The 22,684-nt window shown below is 46.5% G+C and overlaps 1 protein-coding gene across 1 annotated transcript in view; it reads right to left on the reverse strand.

Annotated features, from left to right (window-relative positions):
- The window catches only part of MMP24 (matrix metallopeptidase 24), a 42,196-nt gene that overhangs the window by 9,514 nt on the left and 9,998 nt on the right, over positions 1 to 22,684 (reverse strand). Inside the window, exons 2-5 of the mRNA XM_064475739.1 lie at positions 14,253 to 14,401; positions 10,030 to 10,146; positions 8,233 to 8,537; positions 634 to 795 (exon numbers count right to left, since the gene is read on the reverse strand). Coding sequence (XP_064331809.1) covers positions 634 to 795; positions 8,233 to 8,537; positions 10,030 to 10,146; positions 14,253 to 14,401 — 733 coding nt within the window. The remainder of the gene's footprint in view (positions 1 to 633; positions 796 to 8,232; positions 8,538 to 10,029; positions 10,147 to 14,252; positions 14,402 to 22,684) is intronic.

The raw sequence follows: 22,684 nt of genomic DNA on the forward strand, positions 1-22,684 counted from the left end.
CACCACCCCATCCAGTTCTCTGCTGCTTCACCTATGGAGAGCCTCCCCATCCTCCGGGCTTTGAGTGGGGCCACCTCCTCTGTGTGGTCCTCAGGGCCTTCAGAGGGAGACTTCCTCTTATGTTCCGTAGCCTGGGGGCTGTGGGGGAATGTGTCATGTGGACATGCATTTGCTTACTAAACTGGGAATCTTCCCATCTCAACTGTCTCGACAAGAACCTCTCAGATCTTATCAAGATTGTCAGCCTAGTCTCTCATTTTTTCTTGTTTAAGAAAAAAAGCTCTGGTAATAATACTCATCATTTTGTATCACCGTTACTTGGGCAGATGTGTGAATCTCTTGGCTAGGGATGGGACCCCTTGAGTGTGAACCACAGGAGGTGGGAGGAAGGTGTGTGGAAGGGGAGTGGGTGGCCCTCTGCTCACTTTTGTCCCTCCCAGTTGCAGCTCAGACCCTCCCCTAGGTTTCCCAAGTGTGCAGGAAAGGAGGGCGGGAGTAGCCTTGCCCTCTCTGGTTAAGCAAAGACGTCACAGGCCTCTAAAGGCCAGACAGCGATCAGAGGCACAGCAGCTCCCCCGACCCCCTATCCCAGCGCCGAGGAAAGAGCCACGGCCCCTCTCCCTGGCCACACACCATAGATCTTCTGGATGCCCTGGAGATCATCCTGAGGCAGCTTGAAGTTGTGAGTCTCCATGTACTGGTAGAAGGGTGCCATGATGGCGCTGGGGTCGTTGGAGTGTTCCAGTCCCAGCGCGTGGCCCAGCTCGTGCACTGCCACCAGGAAGAGGTCATTCCCTGTGGAGAGGGAAATGGAGAGGTGCCCAGGGCGCCCACTTAGGTGTCTGTCAGTCACAAGCATAAGCCTCGTATCAGGCCCTATGCTGGACACTGGGATACAGAGAAATCAGACCCATCCCTGCCTTCCAGAACTCTCTATATAGTGGCAGATAGGGACAGAGAAACAAAATTAGTGCTCCAGGTGCTTCACTAGCTGTCTCTAAGGGTCGAGTGAGGATTCTGAGAGAAGAGTCAATGAAGGAAGGAAGGAAAGATGTTCAGGGAAAGCTTCATAAAGGTGAAGCTTAAGTTGAGTCTTGAAAGATAAGAAGTTAGTTGGGAGGATGGATTCAGGGGTAGGGGAGGGAGAGCAGTGGGGGTGGCATTCCTGGCAGAGGGCATGCCTTAAACAAGATCCAGGGACAAGCAGTTTCATTCCACTTGGCTCTGGAACAAAGCCGGAGGGGAGGGCCAGAGGGAGATGAGGTCAGCCAGGCTGGCAAGCAGGGCTCTGTGATGCTATGCAAAGGAATTTGGATTGGCTTCTTGGCTGGTGGGGGGTTTAAGCAGGAGTGGGGGTGGTGACATGATGAGGTCACTCTGGTTGCAGTTGGAGAAGGATTAGAGGGTGATGAGACCAGAGGCAGGGGCATCAGTGGGGTCAGTTTGGAAGCCAGTATGAGGGGTCCAGGTGAGAGATGAAGCGGGCCTGTGCCAAGGTGGAGGGAGTGGGACGAGCAGAGGGGAGCCAGGGGGCGGCAGGCTGAGGTCATTTTCAGAGACCCAGGGCAGGCGTGGCCTTGGTCGTGCAGCATCTCAGTCCTGAGAGAACTGAACCGCGGCCAAGATCAACACAGGGATTCAAATGCAAATGGAAACAACAAGGTTCAGGGGCTGAAAGTGGGCCACGGATAATCCCGAGTGTGAAGCTGAGGCAGCAACGCGGCGTAGTGGTCATCAGCGTGGACCCCTGAGCCAGGCAGGTCTTGTTCATTTCCAGCTCTGCCCTCGCCAGCTTTGTGAATCTGGCTAGATTCACTGTCTACCCTCCCAGCCTCAATTTCCTCATCTGTACAATGGGGTTGTGTGAGGATTGGATAAGATAATTCATGTAAAGGGTGGGACAGTGCATGGCAGCTGTTGTTACCATGCACAAGACAGAAGTTTGGTGCCTGGAACAAGCCCATTGCCCAGAAAGGAAGCATAAGGACACAGGAGTTCCAGCAATCAGATCCTCTTAAAGCCCACTCCCCTGAGCTTCTGGATCAGGCCTGGGACAGGGCCAGGCCTGACTCGAGGGGGATTAAGTAGCACCAGCTTTGTGAAAGAAATGCGAGGGGCAGGGAGTGGGACAGGCTGTTGAATCAGCAGTCCTGACCCCTGTATGTCCAGTTATAGACTCCTGCTTGCCTTGACCTCTGGCATCTGAATGCCCCTTAAGCCCTGCCTCTAGAGCCCAGCCTCGAGGCACAGCACAGCCCATTCCTGCCACCTTGAAGTGCAGGGGAGGCTGCCAGGAGCCCAGGAGGTGGTCAGGAGTCCTAGTGCCCACTCTGGCCCCAGTGTCACTGGCAGAGCTGCCCTACCCTAGCACGGCTGAGGGCCCATGAGGGTCAGGTGAGGCTAGAGATTGTGTTTGTCCTTCCTGGCTAAGGTCTTGGGAAGGGGGAAGAGCCCACAGGGCAGACCCAGTCACACACATGCATGCCTCCTGCTCTGCTAACACCACCGGTACCTTCGGCAAAGGGGGGATAGGCAAGATCAGCGCAAGGTTGGCCAAGAGCCTGGGGCTGGCCTTCTGCTGGGGAAGGGCAAGCTGGCACAAGGATACCAGGCCTCCCCCAGTTCCTGCCTGGTCCCTCTGGCAGCGGGGAAGGGTGAGCTCATCTTTGAGCTCCATCCCAAACAAAGGCAACTGCTAGGGCCAGCGGAAGGCAGCTCTGCTTCCTGGGGTCCAGTTCTGGCTCTGCTCCTGGACTGTCCTTCGACCTGGGACAAACTGTTTGGGCCTCTGTCTCCTGACCAGGCTCTTCTTCAGGGGCCATCCACAGGGAACTCAGCTGGGAACTAGGAAGCAGGGCTCTGAGCTCCTGGTGAGACTCTAAGCCTTTGTCTTCAGCCTGTGTCTATTACTCTGTTAACCTCCGTGCCTGGGTATCTGCAGAGAACAGGAGTAAGCCCTTGAAGGAAAGGGGCCTGTAGGTTTGTCCAGGGACCAAAAGGCAGAAGAGAGCTGGAGAGGTGGCATCTGTTGCTCGGAAACCTGAGAGATCTGTCAAGTAGGGGCTGCTCTAGGGAGCTGGAAGGAGAGGGGAGGGGCAGGAGAACTCCCTGGAGCTTGTAGGGAAAAGCAGAGGGATGGAGAAGACCCCAGTGCTTACTTAATGGGCAGCAGGCTGTTAGGGGCTTCACTCTCCAAGAGGGTGAGAGGCAGAGAAGCAGAGTGGTCAGAAGTGCAGTCCCTGAGAGCCAGACTGCAATGAATCCTGGCTTTGCCATGTCCTAGCAGTGTGGCATTTCAAATCTCTTCCTCTGTAAAACGAAGGGACCAATGGTACCTTCATCATAAGGATGGGGCGAGGATTCATGAGGCAAGGTACGTAAAGCACTCATACCGCCTCCAGGAACAGAACTATCACTATCACTGTTAACTAGCAGGGTCATGAGCTGTGTCTGAAGGACCAGTATCCTCAATAGGGAGAGTTCCTGTGAGCTGGGAACTCAAGTCCTTGGGCCTCCTAGCAAGCACCCAACAGTCTACTTGGCTACTTAAGTGTACCTTGTCTCTGCTTCCTTCCGTTCTCTTATAACCTTCATCTTTGGTGAGTCCCATCTCATTGACTCCTGCAACCCACCAAAAGGTTACAGCATTTCCCTTTGCCTCTATTCTTTAGTCAGTGCCGCCCCGTCCACATGGAATAGCCTTATTCCTTCAAAGTTCAGCTCAATGCCACATCCTTGAGGAAGCCTTCCTTGATTCCCCCCACTGGCAGTGAGTGCTTCCTCCTCTACACTCTCCCAGCAGTATATATGAACCATCTTTATGGCACTGACCACTTTCCATCCTACATCATAGCCAGTAGCACATTCCCTTCTGCCCCAGGACTATGAACTCCTTGAGGGAAAGCTCTGTGCTTGATGAGGTAAGGGGACAACAGCCTGAACAGAACAGTGCCAAATGTTCAGTGTTTTTCCAAGCATGGTCTTTAGACCATCTGCAGCAGCACCAACTGGAGTGATTGTTAAAAATTCAGATTCCTGGGTTTGAGCTAGCTAATGTCTTCTTTGGACGAAAGTCAGGACTTTGCTCTGGAAAACCAAGCATGAACCATCCAGATGCAGCTCATAACCACAGCAATAAACCCCTATGCACTGGAATGCAGCCACTGCCCTAGGACGGCTTTTGGAAGGGGAGGAAAGGAACCAAGAGTGATTGAGCACCTGCATATTGTCTCGTTTAATTTCCACATAAACTCAGCGAAGGGGAGAGTGCAGCCTCCTGGGAATTTTTTGTTCCTTGGCTTTCCCCCCCTATTCTTCTGCCACTCACTAACTGTGAACTTTTTAACCACTCAGAACTTTACCTTCCTTGTCACCCAGCCCGGTCAAGCTCCCAGGGTGGGGAAGAGTCACTGAAGTAAGTGCAGGAGGACTCTCCCCTGTGAGGGGCTGGTCTTGATGACTCTTCCCGTCTCTCCCGTTCCAGGGTTGGGCTCCTTCCCCAGCAGAGCTTATTGAATTCTGCTGACTTCACTGCTTGACTCATTGGAAAGAGATGAGAACAGAGGATGCCCGGAAGACTCCCCCAAATCAGCTTAAAGGTATGGTGGGTCAGATCACCCTTCACACAGAATCCAAAGTGGTGGAGAATCAGAATCAGCTTTACATTCTAGTGGTCCTCCAGAAGAGCCTTTTATTTTTATTTTTCAAAAAAAAAAGGCAATATTTTATTTTATTTTTATGCTCTTTTTTACTTCAAATCTATTCTTTTTTGGTTTATTTTTTATTTTTTGGGGGGAGGTAATTAGGTTTATTTAATTATTGTTTTAATGGAGGTACTGGAGATTGAAACCAGGACCTCATGCATGATAAGCATGCACTCTATCACTGAGCTATATACCCTCCCCACCAGGAGAGCCTTTTAAACCCAGGTGGAGGAGATTCTGATTCAGGAATTTGGGGTTCAAGCTCAGGCAACCTTTTCAAAATAAAGCTCCCCAGGTGAATTTTACAGTGGTTGGGTTAGGCTGACAGGCTTGAACCAACTGCTCAACCGTAACATCATTAAAAGTGGGACAGCCTACATCACACCTGCTTCCTGAGGTGATGCAACAGGGAGGACCAGCACCACCCAGGAAGCGTTCTTGCCAAAAAAGTGAATCCAGTCAGGCCTGTAGATCTAATGACCGAAATTCAGGATGTATGGGGAAGAGAGACATGTTAAAAGTGAACCTGAATCTAGTCAAGCCTGAATGACTCTACTCAGGACAGATGACCCAGTTTCTTCAACAAATTTATGGGGGCAAAGAGAAGCAAGGTGATTCTGTAAATGAAACCTTCAGAGGCAGGTCAACCACGAATGATGTACAGATGCTGTCTGGATCCTGATGCAGGCAAACAACTGTAAAAGTATTTGAGGTATTTGGAAAAATGAATGCAAACTGGGTATTCAATATAAGAAATAATTGTTAATTTTGTCAAGTTTGATAATGATTTTGTGGTTGTTTTGAAAATAATCTGCTAGACGTATATACTAAGGTATTAACAGGTGAGATGATATTGTGCCTGAGGTTTTCTTTTAAAATACATCACCAAAAAGTAAAGGAGGAGGGAGGGTAGATGAAATAGGACTGATGTAATGTTGATCGTTGTTGAAGCAGAGTGATGGGTGCCTGCGGGCTACATAGTATCATTCTCCCTACTTTCGTCAGTTTGAAATTTTCTGTAATTTAGAATAGAGAAGAAAGCCAACAAACAAAAAGTTCCCAGGAGGCTGCACTCTCTCCTTTGTTGAGTTTATGTGGAAATTAAAAGAGATAACACGCAGGTGCTCCATCACTCTTGGTTCCTTTCCTCTCCTTCCAAAATCCATCCTAGGGCAATGGCTGCATTCCACTTCATAGGGGTCTATTTGCTGTGGTTATAAGCTGCATCTAGATAGTTCCTGTTTGGTTTTCCAGAGAAAAGTCCTGACTTTAGTCCAAAGAAGACATTCGCTATCTTGGAATTTCTATCCAACTGTCAGTCATTTGTCAGGATGGGGTGGGACAGATGAGAGGAGGCCCCTCCACAGGTGCCAGCTCCTTCCTACACACGCCACCAGAAGTTTTCAGGATTTTGAGACTGGCTCAAGGTCTCCACCAGCACAGAGTGGTTGTGGGACATGCATGCCCAGAGCTGGGAAGGGCAGGGCGGAGGAGTGTCCTCCCAGTGCCTTCTCTGGGCAACAGCGTTTTAATAATTCATTTATCTCTCTCAGGGCTATAGCTGTTATCGGCTAACAGTGCCTGGCACGTAACAGGGGCTCAAAAATGTTGGTTCTCTTCTCTTCACACTTTTATCAGTTAGCACAGACCACCATTCATTGACACTGATCCAAGAATAAGAACGAGATAAAGAACAGGCATTCAGAAAGCCAGGAAACACATCCAGGACATAAGGGAAGGGATTCCAGGCAGAGGAAATGGGGCTGAATAGGAAAGAGGACCAAAGAAGAGGGCGGGAAACGAAGAGAAATTTAGCAGTTTCATGTTTGCCTAGGCTGAGCCAAATCACCTCCTGAACCTTTGACAGGCCAGGAGTCGAGATCACTGATCCATGCAAAGATATGAAATGTCCTCAAGGAGGCAGTCCCTATCTACAGACAGCAGATACAGCCTCTGGAAACAGCCTTTCAAGTCTGCTATCAGCCTGGCGCTTTACCAAGGGAAAAGTGGGCCCAGTGTTTCCCAAACTTGCCTAAGCGGAAGAATTAGAATCTCCAGGGGAAGAGTCTGGGAATCCATGTTTATAACAAGAACCTCTGTTGATTCTTATGATCAGGCCAATTAGGGTAACTCTGGGGACTAAGATGGCGTTTCTCAAGGTAATGAAATGCCTATATCAGAAGCACTTGGGGGAATTTATTCAACCACATGCAGATTCCCAGGCCTGACCCCAGTACCAGAGAATCTGAACAGCAAGAGGTTAGGGGCCCAGAGCCTGGAATCTCTGTTCTTTAAAAAGGTTTCTAGGTGATTCTGGCGTGCCCTGCAGTTTGAGAGCCATGGAAACAGCATAGTAGCTTAGAGTATGGGCTCTGGAGTCATAATGCCCAGGTTCAAAGCCTTATTTCACCATTCACCAACTATGGGACCTTAGTAGGTTTCTTAATGTTTCTCTATACCTCAGTTTACCTATCTGTAAAATGGGGGTGATAATAACATATACATATTATACAGTATGTGGAAAACACTTGACATAGGCCTTAGAATATTAACATACAAATTCTAATGTATTATTCTCTGAAACAGAATCGGATGGAATCCTCTGTCCCTCTCTCCTCTCAAGCCCTACTGCATTTTCTTGGCACTTCTGCTCCATCCTTCAGTGCATCTGCCTTGTGACAGGGTTACTTACGCACACACCTGTCTCTTCACCCAACTCTGGACTTCCAGAGGGCAAAGACCACATCTTTTTAAAATGTTTGAACGTGGGCATCACATTATATTAGAGTTGAAAGGAACTTTAGAGATCACCCAGTCCAGCCCCTCATTTTACAGATGAGGACACAAGGTGAATGACTCACCCCAGTCACGAGGCCAGGTGGTTGAACTACGGTTTGAGGCCCGGCACTGCATCCTACCAGCTATGTTATTTGAGCCTCAAACTCTTCATCTTAAAAATGGGCCTGATGATGTACACTTGCCTACTTACTAAGCAAGTGCCTCGTGAGTAAATACTGACGAGGAACTCTCGCAACCTGAAGAGTATTGTTACTATTACTGCACAGAGGATGCTAGAGTGATTATGAAGCCTGTTATTCATCTGTGAGGCTGACAGGGAGAGGGTCAGTCATGTCTTCCCACAAAATGGCCTTTGAAGCCCTCATCAGTCAGGCCAGAGCCTACCACTTGCAGACCCCACTTTCAGCTTTAATGCCTTTTTTACCTTTTTCTCCAGCCTCTGATCCATTACTTTATCTTCTTATTCATGGCCTAACCCCTCCTCCTGACTCAGTCCAACAAGACAATTTACTAAGTGATCTGACCCATCTTTCTGGCCCTGGCCCTGATGGATCAAATGTTGAATATTATCAGAGACCCCAGTTTCCACCCTCTTTGGTTGTTAGTTCTTGGACAAGAATCTCTAGAAATCAGGGAACTCAGCCATGGTATCCTCCAAACTGTCCCTCAGGGCTTCTGTCCCTGAGAGCCAAGCAATGCAGAGCTGACCCCCTGCCCCTCATAACCTTACCATCGTGGTTGGCATTTCCCAATGTCCATGGCTCATCTGAGTCAAAGTGAGTGTCTCCACCAATCCCTGGGCCAGGGAAGTAGGCATGAGCCAGGAATCCCCCTTCTCCATCAAACGGGGAGCTGTCGCCATGGAAGCCAGAAGCAAAGAAGATCATGATGTCTGCCTCCTTCCGGTCACTTTTGATTTCATGGTATGGCACCTCTTCAAAGGTCAGCGGGGTCACCTTCTGCCACACATCAAAAGCCTGGCGAATGGCTTTCCGTGTATCTAGCTCACCCACCTTTGGGGTGTAGTTGTGAATGCTGGTGAGAGAGAGAAGGATTAATAGGGAGGACCAGAGACTGGCAGACCTGAATAAACATCAGAGACTGTGGGGGCCAGTGGTCTTCAAATTTTGAACCCTAAAATTCTGCTGAGGTACCCCAGGGATTAAAGAAGAGGCTGGGTAGGCAAGGCTCTGGGTCCCCACCCCCGCCCCTTACTCAGTGGTTTATATTTGATCTCTGAAAATGTCTGTGTTGAATTTGTAGAAAAAAATTAAGTTGGTGCATGGCATTTTCTAAATTTTAAGTTTTTCTCCCAATACATAAAATATATACATTTATAAAAGTTATAAAAACATTTAAACAGTAGAGAGTTTAAGTGAAACATCCCTTTAAAAAATCTTTGGCACCAACTACTGCTGTTTGTCTACCTAGAAGCTGGTATAGGGTGGCAACTGATTGAATCAGTTATAGATTTAACTCTTTAAGGTTACTGTGTCTAGACTGCATGGTTCTCCACAATGGAGCATCACCACCCTGGCTGCTCTGCCCTGTGAACACCTGGGGCGAAGATTATTCATTCACCCATTCTTTTATAGCTAAGGAAACTGAAGCCCAGGGAGGCTGGGTGATAGAAGTTAAGGTCAGAGATGGGTTAAAAGCCAGTTCTTCTTTCTCTTGATCCAGTCGGCCTCTTCAGGAGACTCTAAGAGTCTATCTAGGTTTCTAGCCCAGATTCTTCTTAAGTTTCCTTCTCTTGTCAGATTTCTGGAAAAAATCCTGTTCTGGTCCCTACAGCTTGTGAGCAGGAGAGCCCTTAGCTCAACTCTAAGGATCTCTGTCTTAGATCCTACTCCTGAACTCAGGGGATCCAGCTGAGGTGGAATCAGACTTGAGAGGTGCCAGCCGGGGCTGAGCTGAGCCTGCCCCATGCCTGGCCCTTGCCCCACCCCATCTGAGTCCTGATGACTGTGTCTGCTGCAATGGGTTCCATCTTCCCTGCTCTTGGTCACTGGTCTGACGTGGAGTCTGATCCTGCTTTGCCCTTGGTTTTCCTAGACAGCCAAGGGATGACACTGTCATAATTCAGTTCCCAGTTCTTTACACTCCTTAAGAAACAACAGGAACTCTGTGCTGGACATCTCAGTTGAAGTCCATCAGGCTAATTGGGGAGGGGATCTAGATTGGAGGGAGTGGGGTTTGGCAAGCAGAGATAGGGAGGCTGAGTTCAACTGTGGTTCTTTATCCCAGGTGAAAGTTACTGAACCATCCATACCCCACTTTCTTCAGCTAAAAACTATAGGAATCCAAACAGAACATAACTCATGAGCCCCTTAAGGACCAAATAAACCTGAAGTTGGAAACCCAGCAGCCTGTGGATGCTACAGTGGGGACGGGACAATGTCATAAGCTCTCAGAACCTGGCCCTGATCACAGACCCACCTACAGTGTGAACCTCAGAAACTCAGGCCGAAATAAACAGAGTGAGGACGGAGCCAAAGCCAAGGAGTAGGAGATGGATTCAAGATACCTGTAGGTGATGTGTTTCTGCCTCCACTTCTGTCCCGTCAGGGCATAGCGCTTGTTTCTCCGCCTACGGCTTAAATGTGGGTGATCAGGGACACCACATCGGGGTTTCTTCATCCACCTGGGCAGAGAGAGGACACACATACACACAAATACTGTAGTCACTGGACATTCTAGGAAGGCACTGCAGAGTCCCCAGTCCCAGGCTGACTGGCAATGTGCTCGCTTAACCTTGACTCTGCGTCCCTGGCTCTGATGGGGTCCCCACCAGGATCACAATTGACTGATCAATTCATCAGTTCATTCACTCATAATTGAATATGAAGAAGCGCTGTTGTGTAAGAGACGGAGTCAGAAGACATGGGCTTCCTCGTTCCAGCGCTCCCACTAATCACAGGAGCCCAGGCAAGTGACTGAATCAACATGAGCCTCAGTTTCTGCATCTGCAACACAAGAATTATAGTTCTTGCTGCTCTTAGATTGAGAGGAGCCTCAAAGGAGTGAGTATATGTGAAAATGCTCCATAAATGTAATGAGATCACATCACTCCCTGGTTTAAACCCTTCAATGATTTCCCCAAAGACCTAGAATAAAATCCAAATCCCTCACCTTGGCCACGGCCCCTGTGTGATCTAGCCCCTGTCTTCTTTCCGAGGACACCTTCACCCTCCTTCCCTGCACATACGCTTCTCCAGCTACAATGGCCTCCCTGCTGTGCCTTGAACACACTCTGATCATCCCACTTCAGAGTCTTTGCATTTGTTTTGCCCTCGGCTTGCCATGCTCTTCTTCACCTGGTTGGTTCCCTTACTTCATTAAGATCTCTGCTCAGATGTCACCCTCTCCAAGAGAACTTCCCTGCCCACCCTATCTAAAATAGCCTTCCCCTCCCACCTCTATCAGTTTATTCTGCCTAATTTTTCTTCATAGTGTGTATCACTGCTTGAAATTACATTATATTCAGCTTGTTATTTATTCTTTGTCTCTCTTACCAGATTCTAAGCTCCATGAGGTTAGGAACCTTGCCTGTACCCCCAGTGCCAGCACAGTGCCCGACGCAGAAGGTGTTTGAGAATGATTTGTTGAATGAATGAATGGATGAATGAGAACTATCCCATTGTAAAAAGAAAGGCATAGCTTGGAAGACAACAAATTCCCTTTCCCTCTAGGTGTTCAAAGAGTGGCTGAACAACTGTAGGACTTAGCCTATACTATATTAGCCTATACTATATCCACAGAACTTCCTATACTATATTATGATTTAAAATCTATTAGTCTATTGCCTCTAATAAATGGTGACCTCTCTGAGCACAGAAACTCTGTCATATTCATCACTGTGTCCTTAGAAGCTAGCCCAGTGCCTGGAATTAAGTAAATCCTGATAACTGTCTGTTGTCAAGTTAAGTTGCATTAGGAAACAGTAAGCCTGGGACTTCACTGGGGGCATAAAAAAGGGGCCAGGTAGGAGATTTAAAAGATCTTGGCTGATTGGAAGGGCCATCTTTGCATTTTATGTCCCTATGCCACCCTAATGACCAACTCACTAAACTGTAGACTGGGATTGCTGGGAGGGAAGACAGGCTGACCTCATCTGCAGTGGTTGAAAGCAGTTGCCTTTGGTAATAGAGAGAAAAAGAGACACAGACTGTTTTAACCAAATATGAAAAGCCCCCTTGAGGGACTTAACCCAGTCTTACTCATTTTTGTACACTCGACATTGCCTAGAGTGTCCATACTCAGAAATCAATAATAAAAGACGTACTAGTAATAATAACATGCATTGGTATAAACATTTATAATGTTCACTATTCATTTTCTTTTTCTAAAAAAAAATTGATTAACTCTGTGAGGTAATCAGAAATTATTGATTCTCATTTTACAGACAAAGGAGAAGATACACAGATAAATAGAGCAGCTTGCAAAACATAACCAACAGTGAGGCAGGACTGGAACTTTGTTGAACGGATGAATGAATTATTAATTAATGCAATTTAACTAACAAAAGCTGGGGCTTTTCTTTTCTGTTCTGTTCTTTTACCATGCTTAGCACAAAGTTGGGTTAGAGGAACTATGTTTGTTGAATGAATGAATGAGTGATTCATGTGTGACCTTTCCCAAGGTAGGCACTCAAAAATAATACTTTAAAGTGCTAGTAATCTACCTGGGTTCAATCCTCAGGACCTCCATTAACAAATAAATAAACCTAATTACTCCCCTCCAAAAAAGAGAAAGCATTACAGTGCTAATTTAGCTTCCTTTCACTAATAGTATCTAAGAAGAGAATTAGGAGCCACCTCTGCTACAGTGAGGCTGAGCGGGACCTGGAAGGGCCCCCAGGGAGGAAACAGGCCCAGAGAGAGGCAGTGTCTGCTGAAGGTCACAGAGCTAGAGTTGAAACTTAGGTCTCTAAGTTCCAGACTCCTCCCCACTCAGGGCTGGGATGAGGTAAGAGCACCTTCCTTCCGATGCCTCCCAACCTGCAATCCCCCCACCTTCCTACAAAGAGGTGGGGCAGAACGGTGAGTGGGAACTGCCGCCCTCCTCCCTCAGATGATCCCTCTGCCTCCTCCTCTCGCCGCCACCTGCCACTCTCAGAACCCTGTCCAACAGGCCTGGGGCTTTCTGGAACAGAGCAAAACCCAAGGCCAGGTGGTGCCTCAGCAGAGACATCAGTGGTCCTGCCCCAGGATGCGCTGCCTCGAGGCCTGCACAGAATCACCTCCATGCTGAAAGGCGGTCAGGCTCCCTTTAACTGCTCGCTCGTGAGGCCACAGGGCCAAGAAGTCCGCTGTACTCGCAAGATCGTAGGAGCAGTCAAATGTATTATCTGAGAATTTCACCATCTCACAATCAGACAATCTTAGGAGTAGAAAATGTTTGGACAGAATTTTAGGATAGTAATACTCCAGACTCACCAAATTTTAAAAGCTTAGAAGCTTAAGAAAATGGAAACTAGAATTTGAGAGTCCAACACTCCCCTCTATAAATGAACTAGCCGAGGCCCAGAGAGATGATCATCTCAAGGAGTGACTCACCCAAGGGACCCACAATTGGCTGGATTTCCTGTCCTCTGCTGACTTCCCGCATCCTCCTCAGCCCTGCTGTCTCTTTCCACCCGAGCTCGAGGTCCCACCCCTCACCACCTCCTTGGGAAATGCTCCAGCTCTTGGCCATGCCTTTGTGGCAGTAATGGTTTTTCATAAACAGCTTTAATAACTTTCATGGCTATTCCTTTAAAAAAAAAAGCCAAAAAACATACTCGACTCTCTCCCATCTTAAAACAAACCAGAATTCATCCCTCTCTAGCTGCCATCTATTCTTCCTTCTCTTCACTGTTCAGTTTCTTGAAAGATGTCCTTACTTTTGCCAACCCCACTTCTCACCTTCCCTTCTCCCCACTGCAGTCTGACTTTGCCGCCAGCTTCCATGGAGGTTTCAATGGCCTCTTTGTTACTAAACCCAGCAGACCCCTTTTGGCCTCCTGTTTGGCCACCTTGCAGCTGACGCTGCTGACCATCCCCCATCCCTGCCACGGTGTCACCAACCCAGGCTTCCTCCACTTCTCAGGCTGGTCCTTCTCCCCTTGCTGTGTGGGTTCCACGCCTAGCGCTCTTCTCTTCCTCCTCTTGACACTCTCCCTGAGTGTAAAACCATCCTTGTGGTTTGGCTGATTTAGTGTTACCTCCTAAGTATCTCCATAGAACTCAGTATTTCCTTCTGAGTTCTAGACCAGTGTAGCTAGGTGCTGGTATTTTTCACTAAATGATGAGCCTCTGGAGGACAGGGATCATAGGCCCAAGCCCAGCACCTGGCACATGCATGCATTCAGCAGATGTTTGATAAATGGGAAAAGTGGAACAGGACTTGCGTGATCACTCAAGAATTCTCTGTATCAAGAGAGATGCGCACATCTCAGGGAATGCCAGAGGTCTGATTCACAGACCTACAGGTTATTAGAGTCAGAGGAGATTTAAGACCATCTAATAACCAAACCCTTTATTGTACTGATAAGGAAACTGAGGCCCAGAAGAGTTTAGCATCTTGTCCAAGGTCACACAGCAAGTTTGTGGCAGAGCACATCCCCAGCTCACATAGGAAAGGGGACCCAGGATGAGTGACACTGCAGGAGTAAAAGATAGGAAGGTAGAATGGGCATGGCCATGACAAACATGAACCCAAATGAAAGCCTGGAAAGTTCAAAGGCACAATGTCCTATGCAAATCTTACTCGATTGTTGTCTGATCCAGCACACCGGTGACTGGGATCCCGTAAAACTGCTGCATAGTGGAGACAGCGGACTGTAAGGCTTTCCCTGAGTGCAACGTGGATGCCCGGGAGTCATAGGGAAGCAGATAGCCATAGGACTTTAACCAGTTCTGAAAGACACGGGAAAGAAAAGAGTGCATTATGCTGGAGAAGGCTCTGTTCTACCTGGGCAGAGATTTGCCCTTGAAACTAGGGATCATTTTACCCAAGGGATTTATGGACTCATGCTCTGATTTTTCCCTCCTTCACTCCCTCCTGCAGACACTGTCAAATAAATCTACAGAAGACACAGGTCTTGTTGGCTTACTCTTCTGCTATAAACCTTTTGTTGGATCTCTGCTGGCTACAGAATAAAGGTTAAATGGCATTCAAGGCTTTCTAGTACTCTCCTTGCCTCTTTACCATTTATTCAGTGGTTTCCACTGACATCTGACTAGGCACACAAGAGCACAAGAACAGTTCATTCTGTGAAGCAGGGGGCCTGTTAAAATGCTGTGCCACCCAGGAACCCATTGTGTCCAACATCAGTCTGCTAAAGAATCGTGTTGGGGGATAGTCATTGGCATGAGATTATATACAGTCTTTATTGCTAACCCCTCCAAAAAGGCAACCTATTATAAATTAATATAAACAAACAAAAAAATCCCAAGACAATGTATTGTTTCATTTAAATGTAAATACATAAATATATACATAGAAAAAAGCCTGGAAGGGCACATATTAAAAAATAATAGTTTGGGCATGCAGGAGAATTCTTTGTTTTGGGGAAATTCACACTGAAGTATTTCAGATTTTACATAAATGTGCATGATGTCTGCAACTTTTTCTTAAATAGATTTAGGGAAATATACATGTATATGTAGAGAGAGAAAGTAAATGTAATAAAGTGTAATGAGTTGGGGAATCTGGGTGAAATGTATTCAGGAATTCTTTGTCCTATTCTTAAAAACTTTTCTGAAAGTCTGAAATAATGTCAACATTTTTCTTTAAATAAGAAAAGAATTAATGTGAATATCCTTTGTTATAATATCATAGGGGACTTCTTTTTTCTGTGCTTTTCTGTTTTCTAAGTTTTATGAATGGAGTCATTAAAAAAAACAAAGGAGAAAAACTTTAAAAGGGCAAGAGAATCCAAAGGTAGCCAGGATAAAGATGCTCAATGAATTGAAGGAGAGAAAAGTAAAGATGATTATTCTCATCAACAAACATGAGGGGATGAAAACTTGAATTAACCAGAGGAAAATGGGGAAAACACATCTATATATCTGTGGAATCTGCAAGCATGTCCTGTAAGGAACACACCTACATGCTGGTCTTGAATCCACACAGAACCTGCCACCCATCCTCAGAGGATTATCCTGAACACTGAGTGAGTTAATGAGGAAAAAAAGAACTCAGGAAGCCATATTACCGCTTCCCATCTATAGTTTTGCTTCTTGTTTCTCGATGAACAGTCTTATTGTGGATGCGTTTGTTATGACAAGTTAAATCAAACCATCTTTGGAAGGAGGAAGACCAGAAACTATAAATAAGTGATTATTTATCTCACCCAGGGTGGCTATCACATCTTTACTGCCTTGTGATGAAATCCATCTGACTGATTAAAAACAAAGAGTCAGAATAATAAAGTCTTAAAAAATCCACAAGAGAGCAACAACCTTATCTCTTTCCCATTTGATATCTAAAACATGTTTTTCATTCTCAGTTTTGGCACAGGATTTCAATACTTATTGCACTTCCCCAAACATTGACTCTCTTTCATGCCTTTGTATGTCTTTCCCCTCTGCCTGGCGTACTTCTTGGCAAAAATCTTTCATTATTTGAAAGTTCAGTCCATAAATTATTCCCTCTGGAAAACCTGCCTCACTCCTCACCCTGCTATTTTCTTTCTGCTCCCTACATCCACTGTTTTAGACAGTTTAGGTCTTATAATATTGGGCTCTAATTATTACTTTCTGTGTCAGACTCTGATCTCCTTAAGGGTAGGGTCTGTGTTTTACTCGTCTCTCTATATCTGGTGCCCAGGAAGTTCCTGACACACGGTAGCTATTTATTGTGTCCATTCAGCTAACATTATCGGACACTGAATATCTGCTAGGCGCTTGCAGGCTCTGGGGATACAGAGATGAATAACGAGCTCACAGACCAACAAGTAAACCCATCGTGAAAATATAGCACTAAAAATCGGGTGCGTAGAGGGTTCCATGGGAGAACAGAGGTGAGGTGCCTTATCCACATGGAAGAGCAAGGAGAACTCAGGGGAGGGTTCCAGGTGGAGATGGGATCTGAGCTGAGCCTTGAAGAATACAACACGTGCAATTGCCTGGGGAGCATGGCACATTCTGAGCAGTGTTTAAGACAGTGGAACTTGGTGGGGAGGAGTGTGGCAATGAGAGAGGGTGGGAAAGGAGGGAAGTGGGGAGAGATGATATACAATTAATTATCTGCTCACAAAGTGGACAGATGACAGAGAATCACTTGTGACTTGACCGTGGCCTGGGATCAGCCAAAAAGCTCAAGTAAAACATCTGGAAATGGACAGGACAGGGCAACTGAAAAGTTGCCCATTCATCCATCTAGGTGATCCAGCTTCTACTCCCAGGTTAAGTTACATCATCCAAGCACCGAGTCCCTGCACTGTATTCCTCAGCCCCTCACAGTCAGAATGGCATGTTACATTCTCTTTCTTTACAGAAACTTCGATGAAGAATTGTTGAGGTGAATAAACAGGGTGCTATGGTGGGGAAGGGGCACACAGCCCTGAGATGGAATCCTGGCTTTACCACTTGCCAGCTGTGTGACTTTGGGCAAACTGAACTTCAGTTTCCTTATTAGTAAAATGTAAACAATAACCCTCTCCCACAAATTATTGTTAAGATGAAATGAACAAATGCATCTGAAACATAATCACTCAAAAGCGATTTGAGTTTGTTATCCCTTGGGACAGTATTTCTGCTGCTATCTTTTGTAAAATCGAGGTGGAAAACAGGGTCTGTGACTCTGCCTTTTGAAATCTAGTCACTGCCCTCCCACATTTCCCCTGGACCAAGAGCCAGTCCTTCTGGGTCCTATGGAGGGCAGTGCGTCTCTCATGGTCAAGTCTACTTGCTATTAGGTGATCTATGGGCATGAACATCTTTCACACGGCTCTGGGAGCACTGCCTGCAGATAAATGACTGCTGATTTGAACTGCCCACTTTTCACCCTGTCGCTCAGCTTTACTAGGGCCAACCACATTCACTTTCTATTGAGCTTTAGCTTGAGGAAAATGGTTTCCCTACAGGAGAGCCTGTGCTTTCTGGTTTCAGAAAATGCACACTGGGCAACCCAATGGCTTTCTTCTATGGCTTTCCTTCCAGGAATCTTTCAGCCAGATTTATAGCGTAAATGTTGAGCACGGTGATGCTTGGAAGTAGCTATCACTTTTTTAATCTTTTCAACCACCAAGTTATGTTTCATCCTTAAAAATTTTACTTAAAAACATTGTTTCAATCTGTAGGCTGCCTTAGGCCGTTCCAAAAAGAGGTGTGGTACAAACCTAATATCCAATTCCTCCCATCTGTGGACTCTAAAAATCCAATTAAGATGATTTATGGCATTTGGGAAATGACTGGGGAACTTTGGACAGATACCTCTGACAAACCAGCCAACTGTGTGTTTTTTTGAGCACCTACCTCTAAGCTTGTATGGAATTTAAGAATCTTCTCCCCTTTGCCCTCATTACTACTTATGGGAGGAGATAGGGAACAGGGAATTTGGGGGCATAAACTCACTCCAGGCTTCTAAAACTTTGGGGAATTGAAAGTAGCTCCTAGTCAGTAAAGGGCAGTTTGGTTTACCCAGCTCCTTGCTGTGGGATACTCAAGCAAGGAGCATCTCAAAGCCAATCAGGGTCCATTATGAAGGTAACAGAGTCTATTTCAGCAGCGTCAGGAGTTAGGATCTAAGGTCCGAGGCAAATGTCTAGATCAGGACCACACATTAGAATGGATCAGCCTTCTCTAGGCTCTGCTTTCCTCCCAGGTTCACTGGGGATAATCCTTAGAGGTCAGGGGCAGACCCCCATGAGGGGAATGGGGGACGGGGAGCTCTAAGCCAGAGAAGAGGGCACTGAGATTGGATCTGCAGGGTGTGTGTGTGTGTGTGTGTGTGTGTGTGTGTGTGTGTTGTGTGTGTTACAGGGTAGGAGGCTAAGGACAGTGAATTAGGGGCCAGAGAGTTCCAACTTCCACTGTTTAACCCTGTCTCTTCCATTCACTTGCTCTGTGACCCAGGCAACCCTCTAACTTCTCTGGTAAGAAGCTCCTGATTTTGAAGCAAGTCTTCTACACTCCAGTCAAACCAAGTCCAAAACATTCCCTATCCTTTCACACTTCCAGGCTGTTCCTGCTGCCAACAAAGCCTACTCTCTCTTTATGCTTGTTAGCAAACTCATCCCTTAAAGTCTCGCTGAAATGTCACCTCCTTTGGTAAACCTCCCTCAACTCTCCATGGCAAGCTAGCGGGCACCCTCTTCACCCCTGCAGTGCCTTACTTCTCTAGCACTCTAATCGCAACTACCTCAGTGCCTCGTACCTGTTGGTGGATATGTTTTCCCCACTAGATTGTGTTCCCAAGGAGCAAGGACTGTCATATTTATTTTTGTATCTGCTACAGTACTTGGAACAGCAGCTGGCACAATAGATAATCACTGGATGAATGAATGAATGAACAGTTGGTCTAGGAGGTACTGTCTGGATACCAAGGAAGGGATTTCATCTTGAGACGGTTTAATGAGTAATACACATGAAAGCACCAAGCATAATCCTTGGAATCTATCAGAGGCTGAAAAAACTGCTGAAATCCAACCTATTGTGGTTTGACTTCTTTGCTTGATGAGGCAATAGGCTCCATTGTCCCATCTGAAAAAAGATACAACCCACTAAAGGAAGAAAAAACCCGATTCAGTTTTAAACATCTTTCATCTTTTTACACCTGGATCCATTAATCAATCACCAGCCGCGTCAGAAGTCTAACCTTTAAAGCTCAGTTAACCAACTCTAAGCTGTCTGTCACCCTTTAAGTGCTGAAAGAGGTGTAAACCCAGAGGAAAGTGAGAAAAATCTCAGCGTTGGGAGCAGGGACCAAAATAGCCTGGCTGAACTACAAATGTAGCGATCACAGACGACACAGCGTGATTGGTCCGCTGGCCAGAAGGCGGGATTTTGGTTCCCGAGAAGACAAATCCTAGACGTTCAGTAGAGTGGCAGGCAAAGGAGAGAGCAGAGAACGAAGAGAATAAAAGGGGCCGAAGAGGGAAGAGAGCGGCAGACAGCAGAGGCGGTGGTGAGATTAGAAGTGTCAATGGAGGCGGCAAGAAGCAGATCAACTGGTGGTGCTGCGTTTGCTCTTGGAAAACAGAGCCGGCCATGGGGGAGGGGAGAGATGGATCAGTTAAATAAGCGTGGTGTCCCGGGTTGGGGGGGGGGGGTGTTCAGGAGCATTGCATCTGGTCGGGTGTGAGCCCAAACCAGACTGTATAGGCCTGGAGAAAGAGCGGGAGAATGATTAGGGTCAAGTGTTCGGTCAGAAATGCAGTGGATCACAAGGTATTGTCAGAAAGGCCAGAGGTGAAGTCCACAAAGAAGGGAGAGGCAGGCAGGTGTCAAATTTGGAAGCATGGTCTGGAGTGAGGAAGAAAGAATAAAGATCCTGATCAAAGCATACAGGTAGCTGAGGTCTCAATCTCAGGCGATGATGTAACAGGAACAAGGCACTGACCTCAACATGCAGAGGAGGTCCAAGTCCAGTTCTAGACATTGTGTATGTGGAGGGACAGTGACAAACCAGAGCAAGACCAAAGGAGAGTGGCCAGGAGAGTGAGGGAGCCACTCAGAGGCACCATGTCCCACGAGGAAAGATGAGGGATGTTTAGACTGGAGAAGGGAGGGCTGCGGGGGACATGACTATCTTCAGAAAGCCAAATGGCTATGGAAGAAGATTTATTCTGGTCAGCACAGAGGGCCAAACTAAGACCAGGACACAGATCTTGATTCATTATAAGAAGCAACTTTTAAACAGAGATGCTCTAATTGTAATAATAAGGATAATAGCTACTATTTTAGAACACCTACTATTTACCTGGCATTGTGCTAGGCACTCTAGAATGCAACGACCCCACCAGGTAGGAATTATGATCCCCAATTTGCAGATGAAGAAACTGAGGTTCAGAGAGGTTAAGTAATCATCCAAAGCCACAAAGCTAATAAGTGGCAGGATTCAAACCCAGTTATATCTGAAGCCAGACATTCCACGCTGTCAGACCACTGGATAGGCATCCCTTTCCCCTCCTAGGACTTTCAGTACCTCACAGTCCTACAGAGCAGTGTCTTATCTCAGATCGCTGTGAGCTCAATGCCCTTCTGCTTCGATTCCTACACCAGTCTGTGGCGCCATCACCTTCCCAGTTATCAAACCAGAAGCTTCTTAGGGCCCACATCTCCTCCCTCTCCTTGGCCCACATTGTCTTTTGCCAAAGAACTCTTGGTTCTGTCTCCTAAACATCAAATCTGTTCTGTCTATTCATTCAGTAAGCATTAGAGGACCTACTACTATGTCCCGGGCACTGTGTGCCAGGTTCTGGGAAATAAACCTAGAACAAAACCACTGTCATTACTTTCTAGCTACCGTCTACTGCACGAGCCATGTAGTGATATGTGCTATGAAAAATAAAGTAGGTTAAGGAGAGAGAGAGTGGTGGGACAACAATTTTATAGAGAATGGTCAGGGAAAGTCTCTCTCTGTGGAAATGACATTTGAGCAAGAGACCTCAAGGAGGTGAGAGAGTTCCAAGAAGAGGGAATAGAAAGTGTAAACACCCCGAGGCAGCTTCTAGGGCTTTCCACCATGAGCTTTTGAGGGAGGGATAAACGAGGGGTATTAGTCAAGGTACTGAGTTTCAGTTACACAAGATTAATAAATCCTAGTGCTCTACTGTACAGCATAGTGCCTATAGTTAACAACACTGCATTATATGCTGAAAACATCTGCTAAAAGGGCAGATCTGAAGTATCCTTAGCATAAGATAACGATGATGATGATAACAGAAATAAAGAGGGCAGAAGAAAAATTTTGGAGGGAGTGGATTTGTTTATGGCATAGATTGGGGTGATGGTTTCACAGGTGTATTCTTATCTCCAAACTCATTAAGTTGTGCACATTAAATACGTGCAGCTTTTTGTATGTCAGTTATACCTCAATGAAGTCGTTTAAAAAAAACAACAAGAAGCTTTGTGATGTGGCCCCTGACTACTTCTGCAGCCTCTTTTCCTATTCACCACCTAACGGTCCTTGTTCTAGGGTGTTCTAATTCTTCCGGACCCTGGCATCCATAGTTCTTCTATCCAGATCATGCTCCTCTCACTTTCTCTGGGGAAGCCTTCCTTGACCTCTTAACTCAGAGTTCCTCCTACATCCCTGGTCAGCACCCACTCTTCTCCTTCTCACAATTCCTATCACACAGAGTTGTAATCACATGTGGAATTACTTGTCTCCTCTCCTACACAAGGTATACAAAGACTACACAATGCCCTATGGTGGGGCCCATAGAAGAAGTCTGTCTTCTTCACCCATTGTCTCCCCACACCTTGCACAGGGCCCAGCATAGATACCTATTTAATGAATGAAAATGAGTTGAAGGGTTCAGGGAGAGGGTGAGTGGTCACTGGTGGGAACTTGCTGCAGAACGGGGTTTCTTAACCTCAGCACTATTGATATTTTGGGCCAGATAATTCTGTCATGGGGTAGGGGGGCTGTCCTGTGCATCGTAGGACATTTAGCAGCATCCTGGCTCCTACAACTAGATGCCAGCAGCACCATCCCCTCAGTTGTGACAACCAGAAATGTCTCCAGACATCGCTGAAAAGTTCCCTTCAGGGTGGGCAGAATTGTCCCATGTTGAAAACCACTAATATAAAGGAATTCCCATTTAGGGCTGCCTTGAATATTCTCTAAGGGTCTTTGCAACCCTAAATTCTACCTTTTAGGGGAAGCACTAGGCATTGAGTCAATATCCCCCAGGATGAGGCTCAGAAGGAGAGTTGCTTTCCTCTTCTGAGCTGGTGGACATGAATAGGCATCTCGTGGGGTGTGGCGAGCAGTGAGCGAGGCAGCTGGAGAGGACATTTAGGGTCATGGTTAAGAGTGGATGCTCTGGAGACACACCATGCCGGAGTCAAATCCTAGTTCTCCCATTTACTTGTTACCTGATCTTAGGCAAATTATTCAGCCTCTCTATTGTTCACTTCAAGCTTCATCTGCATCATGTCATTAGCATGTGCCCCATGGAGTGCTTGTGAAGATGAAATAACATAATATATGGTATTAAGTCCTCAGTGAAAGATAGCAATAATAAT

This window comes from Camelus dromedarius, chromosome 18 (genome assembly GCF_036321535.1).
Source record: "Camelus dromedarius isolate mCamDro1 chromosome 18, mCamDro1.pat, whole genome shotgun sequence".
Classification (NCBI taxonomy): domain Eukaryota; kingdom Metazoa; phylum Chordata; class Mammalia; order Artiodactyla; family Camelidae; genus Camelus; species Camelus dromedarius.